Source organism: Cupressus sempervirens, chromosome 8 (genome assembly GCF_028749045.1).
Source record: "Cupressus sempervirens isolate cs-2001-9-10 chromosome 8, ASM2874904v1, whole genome shotgun sequence".
Taxonomy (NCBI): domain Eukaryota; kingdom Viridiplantae; phylum Streptophyta; class Pinopsida; order Cupressales; family Cupressaceae; genus Cupressus; species Cupressus sempervirens.
In genome coordinates this window covers 455,528,872-455,537,524 of record NC_143125.1, presented here as the reverse complement: position 1 = coordinate 455,537,524, position 8,653 = coordinate 455,528,872, and the positions used below count along the sequence as shown (strand labels likewise).

The 8,653-nt window shown below is 35.4% G+C and overlaps 1 protein-coding gene across 1 annotated transcript in view; it reads left to right on the top strand.

Moving 5' to 3' along the window:
• The first annotated feature begins 923 nt into the window (after nucleotides 1-923).
• LOC149543194 (Tetratricopeptide repeat (TPR)-like superfamily protein) overlaps nucleotides 924-8,653 on the top strand; it is a 121,972-nt gene continuing 114,242 nt past the window's right edge. Inside the window, exon 1 of the mRNA XM_089798067.1 lies at nucleotides 924-1,204. Within this exon, the coding sequence (XP_089654193.1) occupies nucleotides 1,090-1,204 (115 nt within the window). The 5' untranslated portion in view covers nucleotides 924-1,089. The remainder of the gene's footprint in view (nucleotides 1,205-8,653) is intronic.

Here is an 8,653-nt window from a genome sequence, read left to right as displayed (position 1 = left end):
TCTAATACCCCTTGATATATTGAAAAAGCCTTTTGGGGTTCCATTTATGAGGAGTGAATTTTTGGGTGTTGATATACAATTGAAGATGATATTAATCCATTGATGAGAAAAACCAAAGGCTTCTTATGATTTGCATAAGAATCTCCAGTCCACCATATCATATGCTTTTTGTATGTCCAATTTCATAAACATACTAGCCTCTTTATTTTTGGTTGCCAAATGTGTCGTTTCTTGAATAATGATTATACCATCTAAAATAGATCTTTCTGGTATGAATCCAATTTGTTCCTTCGATATGAGTTTGGGGACACTCTAGTCTAGTTCTTAGGGTGATACAGTGAGATGATAATTTAAAGGAACACATGTAGTTGGAAAAATATAATGCCAATATGAAACCAATTAATGAATATTTTATTTTATTTGTACGTTCTTAATTTGTAGATTTAATGATATTAGAAATGTCATTCAAGGAGACAATAATTTTAAACTTTATTAAAATCAAAATTCATTTTTACCTTGTTATCTCACAATAGAAAATGAATATTATGATATGTATAATTTAATCTTGCCATTCAAACTAGATTACACTTCATTAAAAATATAAAGACTAATTTAATTTTTACATTGTATATGTCAATAAGAAAATAAATCATATTTTTATAATTATTTAAAATAAATATTAATCTAAACTATGTAATTCTTACCTAATTTTTAATTCTATATAATAAATAAATTTAAGCTAGTTATCAATTATTTATATTTATTATTATTATCACTACTTATTTTTCTTTTGGAAAACAACCATTCATCACCATTTTCAATATTTTAATTAATAAACATGACAGCTAACTATTCAAATTATCCAATAAACAATATCCTCCACTCCATTCTCTACAAAATACACCATCTAATCAAGAGAACCGTTTAAATCTGGTCATTGCAGAAGTCGTGAAGGTTAATAGTTAATCCATTGATTGATAATTAGACTTTGGAGTTTTCAAATTATCATAGAGGATGGATAAGGATATAAGAGCACCCAAAGTCCATCTATGCTGTCACGTATCAGCTACCTTGCTGAAATAAATTATAATGGCGATGACTTCACTTCCTTTGAAATTTGATGGACACTCCGTCCACTTAAATACGCTGCACCTAAGGCTTCCATTCAAACATTCCCGATCACAATTGCGTGTTCGTTGTTCAGGTAAGAATTATGGAATCCATTCCTTCTTTTGTTATTCAGATAAATGTATCAGTGTGTCAATGCCAAGCATTTTGCCCTTTTTTAACTTCAATTTGTATATTCGAATTACGCTCGCCCACCCAGAAGACATTGTGCTCTTAAAGTCCTCAGTCAACTAATTTGATTAATTCTTATGTTAAACATGATGGGTCACTTATGCCATTCTTACCATAAATTTGTTTGGGTTTCGGTGAATGCCAAAGTTGATTCTGAGGTTGTGAGGATTAGGGCCCTAATTTAAATTACCCATGCTTCTGAAGATGCCAAGAAATTCCTTAGAAGGAATTGTGAGAAGTTGAGATATATTGTTAAGCCAGAGATTACATTTCCTCACAGTAGGAATCTCCCCATACCCAATATAGTAAAAGCCAATAGTTCCCTAATAATTTTTTTTTTTTTTTTGTGATGTTTGATGTGTGTTGGTAAACAGATTTGTCACTGTAGAATTTGCCCAATGGAGTTTATGTGGCAAACTGTTCACAAAAGTTGGATAGGCCCTTGGTATGCAGCTTTACTCTACGTTTAGAGGGGCAGCTCCCTCGTATGATATAATTTTTAAAAGGGTTTTCAAATAAAGAATCTAAAATTTCAAAGATTGAGAGAAAGCCTTTTAGGACGAATGCACCACATGACCTCACAACTTTCTTGGGTAAATAAGAATGATAACAAAGGTAATCAAGAACTACGCTTGAAAGTGATCAGTATTATCATGTATATTCATTATTCATAAACACTCGCACAATACCGTGAGAATGCCTACTACAACTGCAACAATTTTGATTTTAGAATAAGAAATCAAAAACACATCTCATTTCATTTCCTTGCACCAAGAAGATAATAGAGATTTTTCGATTTCAGAGATAAAAACTATACATACTTTTCAAAATTTATCTCTTGATCAAAATTTCAGCATAGTGTTCCCTTATTTTAAAACAAAAAAGTCCCCTTTACAAAGCCAAAAAGAGTCCTTATATAGACATAGAGGTTAATAACTACCTCTTCGTGGTTAATAACCACCTCCAAAATACATGATTTTGGGGTGGTTAATTAACCTCAATAAAATTAACCTATACAAGGAAAACTATCAAAAAAAAAAACTTTTAGCTAGAATTCCTAAAGATGTATACATATCCAATTACTGATCTTCTAGCTCCTAACTCTATCCATCCGGACACAATTGACTTATCCTGAAAAGTCCTGTAAGCATCTAGGATGATCATCATTGATTCATAGTTCAGAATGAACACATTTTCCATCTTGAGTTTAGCTGTGAAGTATCTATCCTAAATTTCTTTTGACTCTTGCCGATAGGCTGAAATGTTACAATCTTCTAGAGTGATTGCAACCAGGCTGAGCTTCATCATAGTTTCAGCATTTGATACACGATTCTCTATTTCTGAATGAATTTGGACACTAAAGGAATCAAGGAGAAATTGGCAATCAATATGCTGAAGGTCACCTACTGTCGCCCCACCTGTGATAGTAGAGACTAGTTCATCTGTAACTTTTGTTTTCAGCTGCTCCCAAGAAGCTATTAGCTTTTCAAACTCAGTGATCCCTTTGCTAATGTTTATCATTTTCCAACCAACACTTTTACTCTAGATACGTGTTTGGTTCTCACTTGGATCAGCAATAATCTTTCAAGTAGGATGCTTGTATCTAACTTGGCCATTTCTTTTAATTCATCAGCTACTTTTTGCCAGGTGGATTTTTGTTCCTTGCTATTTTCTAGCTCCTTCGAAATTTCCTGCATTTGTTCAATGACTTTTTCATATATTTCCTTCACTCCAGTTATGAGTTTTGAAGCATCTTCTATCATCCTGTGTATCCAAGCTCGATCATCATACTATGTGACTTGTGTTTGTCTATTCTTTCAACAACAGTATGATCTAAAATACCATCAGGGCCTGCTAAACCCGGTGAAGTAACCACTGCTTTGGCATTACAGGAATCACTGATTGAATCGATATAAGATACCAGCATCTGAACTTGTTCCTTGAGTTGCTCCTTGGTTCTTTTCTCTTTCTTCGCCCTTTGTAACATCTGGGCAGCAGTTACTTCAAAATTTTGAAAATCTCTTTCTGCAATAGATGGACTAAGATCAACCTTATCTAGAATGAAGTCTGATTCGGATGCTTCATCAGCACTCTTTTCAATTATGGGCTTGGCTATTTCTATGCATAGGTTGCCTGAAGTTTTATCAATGGCTAACCTAGACATCACTTTGGTCTTTTTCACCTTAGGAGGCTTTTGAAGGAAACTAGAGATCACATCAAATGGAGGTAGAATCATTTGAACAACTTTCTTCTTCTTTTAAAGATTGTTCTAGAACCATGAATGCGTAGTATTTGAAACTTGCACATCGCCTGGTATATTTTCAGCAATCATCATTAAATCTTCTGAATTAGATAATTGATTATCTAGCTGTATGATGTCTATTAATGATATCTTAGGAGGAGAGAGACTCGAATGAGGGATTGTTACATCATGAGAGGATGTAGCGGGAATGTGTGGTTCAACAGCTTGGGGAGTTCCTTGATCCTTCATATTAGGCTCATTTCCTTCCTGATTTGATCTAGTAGATTTACTTTTCATCTTTGTCCTCCTCTTTTTGACTGTAAACTTAGTCGGATGATTTAGATCTTCATCTTGATCTGGAACACTTGAATCTAATTGCTGCATTTTCTCACCAGAAGTTTCCTTTAATGCCATTCGGGATGATTCTCCTTGATCGTCTCTTCTCTCCCTACTTTGGAATTCAGCAGCTGCCCTTTCTACTTTGACTTTACTGGTCCAGTCTCTTGTCCTTTTAAGAACAAAGGCAGTCCTTTCTTTTAAGCTTTTTAACTCCGGAATCGACCAATCAATAGGAGGGAGATCTAGCAATTCGATTTTCTCATAGTAGAAAAGATCAACCAAGGAAACCTCATTATCATCTACACCTGTCACATCAATATCCAGCTTGAAGTCTATTACCTGCCTCACTGTAAGTTGCATCCAATCTCTCTTCTTGACTTCAAAATCATTTTCACAATCGTCCCAAAAGTTCTCTAGAGCAGGGAAGTGACCAAGACTGGGATTTAACTTTAACTCATTCACTGCATAGCCCTTGCTATCATAAGGGAAACACATCGTATAAGGATGCAAATTTATTGTGGCAATAGATCTTTCTATGTTCCTGGCATCTGATGTAGTATCACAACTATAATATCCGATGCCGATAGGAAAAGGTATTTCATCTATCCTCCTGTTCCTGCAAAGTTTATTGATTTGACTAATCTGCCTACACATTTCAATCAAGACCAATTTATCATCAACAAATCTAGGTAGCATCAGTGGACACCCATCATAGGCAGCTAACCTGATATAAGTAAACTTCAAGAATTGTATGAAAACACTTCCATATTTTTGTATTTTCGTCGCTGCTTTTGGTGAAATTTTGAGTCCAATATTCCCTTGAATTTCTCTTACAGTCAGCATTGTAAATGCATCGTTCACTCTTCTAAAATGGTGCAGGCTGTTGTCATACTGAATCTAAGGAAGATGATTGTAAATGAGAGTCGCATCATTATAAATACCCTACCGATTAAGTCCTGGCCAACTTTTGGTACTTGCAATAGCATAGAAAAGGTATGAAGTCATGTAGAAGTAGTCATTTTCTTGAAGATCCATGAGCTGTCTATTTAGTGAGTTGCTGATAATTTCAGCCCAATCAATATGTTGCTTTCCTTCATAGACCATGTTGATAAACAAGAACATCCAACCTTTGAACTCGTGTGAATCCCGAAGACCAACTATCTTGCTCAATAGAGTTACCATGTTTACCACATCTTCCTTTAACAACGATTTGTGAATGGATTTGCCTAATTGAGATTTTCCTTTTCTTGGTTGCAAGAGCCATAACATGGCAACAGTGTTCAAACATTGAGTTTGATTTGAGATACAGTACTCCTTGGCGGTTCTTAGATTGATGTTGGCATATTGCACTTTGGTAGGCAATCGGAAGGCAATGGCAATAGAAACAAGATTCAGACGGACAATCACTTTATTATTTGATGATATAACTTCTCTAGTATTTGGATGATAAGCCTTCATGCATTCCAATACTAGGTCTGGGTACTGTGCTAAAATAGGATGCCCTCTTGCTTGTGCTAAGCCACTTTCCAAAATCTTTCTGGCTAAAGGAGTCTTTTTTTCGCTCTCAAGAGATGACCAAAAATCTTGAAGGCAAACACTTCCTAAAATAGTATCACCAATGTCTGGAAGCGTACTTCTTAAAATGGGAGCATAATCTGGCCTCTGATATTTATACTTCATAGTTTGATTATCAAAATTTTTCTCAAATATGCCAAATGCCAAAGAAAATGAGGATGCTGATCTGAATTTGGACGACTTAATGAGTGAAGCTTTCAAAGCTACAGGTCAGGAATGAGCATTTCATTTTGTCAAGCATTTCGCTAACACTCTACATGCTTTGTTCACCTTCACCACCTTTCTATTTAGACATTACGTCAAACAAGTCAAGAGCGATCTAAAATATTGTTTATATCCTCCATAACTTGTCCATGGATCTGGAAATGAACTATTAGAATCCTCTTTGATTCAAGGCTCTCATCATCTCAAAGCCACAGTCCTGTCATGCTTTTCTCCCACTTATTTAGATAAAATTATTATTGAACTGGACCGCCACCTTCCATCATTAATTCTATGAAATTTCTTTGCAGGTCAGATGAGGACTTCACAACTGCAAAACTATCTCCAATCCATTTTCTTTGGTTTTGGCGAATGACCTTTGCTGTTGTTTAGCCGTATATATATATTAAAACAGATTTATATATGTATGCCACTGCTGCTGGTTAGCCGTAACGGTAATTCCAATAACTGGCGTGAGGCTAGCAATGGATTGGCGTCTTCCCCAGGCTTAGTGGTGGGGGCATGAGCATGTCAATTGCTCACGTGGAGAAGGCAAAGCACTCGGGTTAGATTTATACCACAGCCCACATTTCTTACAAAGTTGGTAGCAGGTATATATGCCACGGCTGGGTGATATAATACTAGCGGTATGACTATACCAATGCTCACGTGAGGAAAAAGAAAAGTTTATCTGAATTCATATATGCCGCGGCCTTACGAAACATGGACACATTCCCATTGTGAAGGAAAGCCGCAGGTCAAGAATAGTTTTAATATGGCGGAGTCATGGGTTGGCAATGGGGTGTATGAAGTGGCGTGGGACTGCTTGCAAGTTTATTGTTTCTTTCAAAACATCTCACCTTGCTTACGTGGGGAGAAATCTGCATTTGATTTGAGTAATCATATGTTGGTAGGTTTGGTGAAAGAAAGGTGTCTTTAGAATTTTAATCAACTGTTAGTTAACATCCAGCAATCAGGTAGACTGTTAGGATTTGATTGAAAATGGCCACTTGAACTCTTACTCGACTGACATCAGCTTCATCAAAGCACAAACTTCTTCTGTTTAACCTTCTCAGCAATTAATCCGTCTTTCTCATCCAACTCCATTTGACGTTCAACATGATGATTTCTTTACTTCCAGTTTTTGCCCTTAATCAACTAAACAAAAGAGGTTAATAACTGTCTCAAAGAGGTTAATGAATACGTGTTTTTGGAGAGGTTAATTAACCTCCTCCAAAATATGTAATTTGAAAGTTATCATTAACCTGTTTGAGAGGTTAATGGTTAATGATAAACTTGAAAACACGTAATTTGGGTCTCTTCATTAACTTGCGATAACTTGGGGCTCAGAAGCCAGATTTTGAAAATTTCAAGTGGTAGGCAGAGTTGGGAACGAGCTGGAGATACGAAGAGTCAAAACTTCACAAAAACTCAGAAATAAAATAACCATTTCAATGATCAAAATGGGACGTATTTCACACATAACCATAAGATCAACAAGGTCAAAATTGAGGCATTTTGATGACCGGGTAACAATGTGCAAAATAGCCTGAAAATTCATGCTTGGAATTGTTGGTTCAATGAGTTTGACTCAAAAACTACACAATTAAATCCTGATAGCAATATTAAAAATTGTTGGAGTGGGAGATTCTTCTGAATTGATGTTCTAAACTGAATTAACAGCACATTTGATACAAAAAATTCCAGATCAAGTTACCATAGTGAACTTTGTTATGCTCTTATTGGTGAACATCCTTTTACAATTAACAACTCGTACAACTTGCAGAGGCAACGCAAAAAGTATTAGATCAACTAGTATATAAGGAGTCAATGGAGATATGGGAGGTAACCTGCGATTTACTAATAATTTCGCAAGGGAGCTCTCAGCTTCAAACAGAGGGAGAGCACCTAACATGTGATATACCCACAACTTAAGTTTCGTTGGGATAGTATACCACATGAATTGGTAAGAAGATTTTTCTCGACTTTCCTATTAGGCGAAGTCATTGATAACGGCTAATGGAATGACCAGTGACCATCTGGAGCTTTGAGGGGGAAAGAGGCAAATGTGATAAAAAATTGTGTACAACTTTCTAAGTGATTTCTACCAAGGATCAGATTAAGTAATATGGATTCTCAAAAGCTACAAATAGCACATTGTCTTTTAAATGAATATCTGTAGAAAACTAAATAAATAAACATAAGGTATTGAAATCCAAGTGTAAGGAATGTCTAGCATAGTGGTGGAGTTCTACATCACAAACCACAGCCCACAGATTCGATCAATTTAAAGTCTTCCACCCATCCACAACTGAAAATTTCACTAAATATGCTTCCAATTAGCACAAGGACCCAAATTTGAGTGAAATCTCTGATCTTCCCAGAAAAGGTTTTATGTAAAGAATCAAGTAAAAGAAGATGATAAAATTCTTTAAATAAAATCCCCAAAAAAGATTCTTCAAGGTTCAAAAAACAGTAGTCATTGACAGAAGACCTAATAAAAGAAGGAAAAAGACCTGAGAGAAATTGATAAAAGCAGAAAAGAGGAAAATAGAAGCTGATCAATATTGAATAAAAAGATCATCCTTCAATTTCCCTAGGAGCTATAAATTAAATTGGTACATTCCATACATGTCAATAATTGTGTACACTGAACATTTAGAAATACTGAAATTATATACAAACTTGCTTGTGAATTGCAATCATTCTTCATGTAGAAATGCATCTTTTATAGTGTAACACCGACACTGGGGAATGTCGGGACAAGTTCCTAAGATTGGGGGACAAAGGGCCTCAATTTCAGGACACAAATCAGAACCAGATTGAAATACTCAAACATAGCAAAATCGCGACATAAACCAGGACCATTGAACATTCAACATAGTACATAGTACATACCCAATAGTAAGTTATAGCATTCAAATTTCAAATAGAAATTCAAATTATCAGCAAATGGAACATTCTGATTTATGTTAGTTCACTTCTATCAAAGATCAT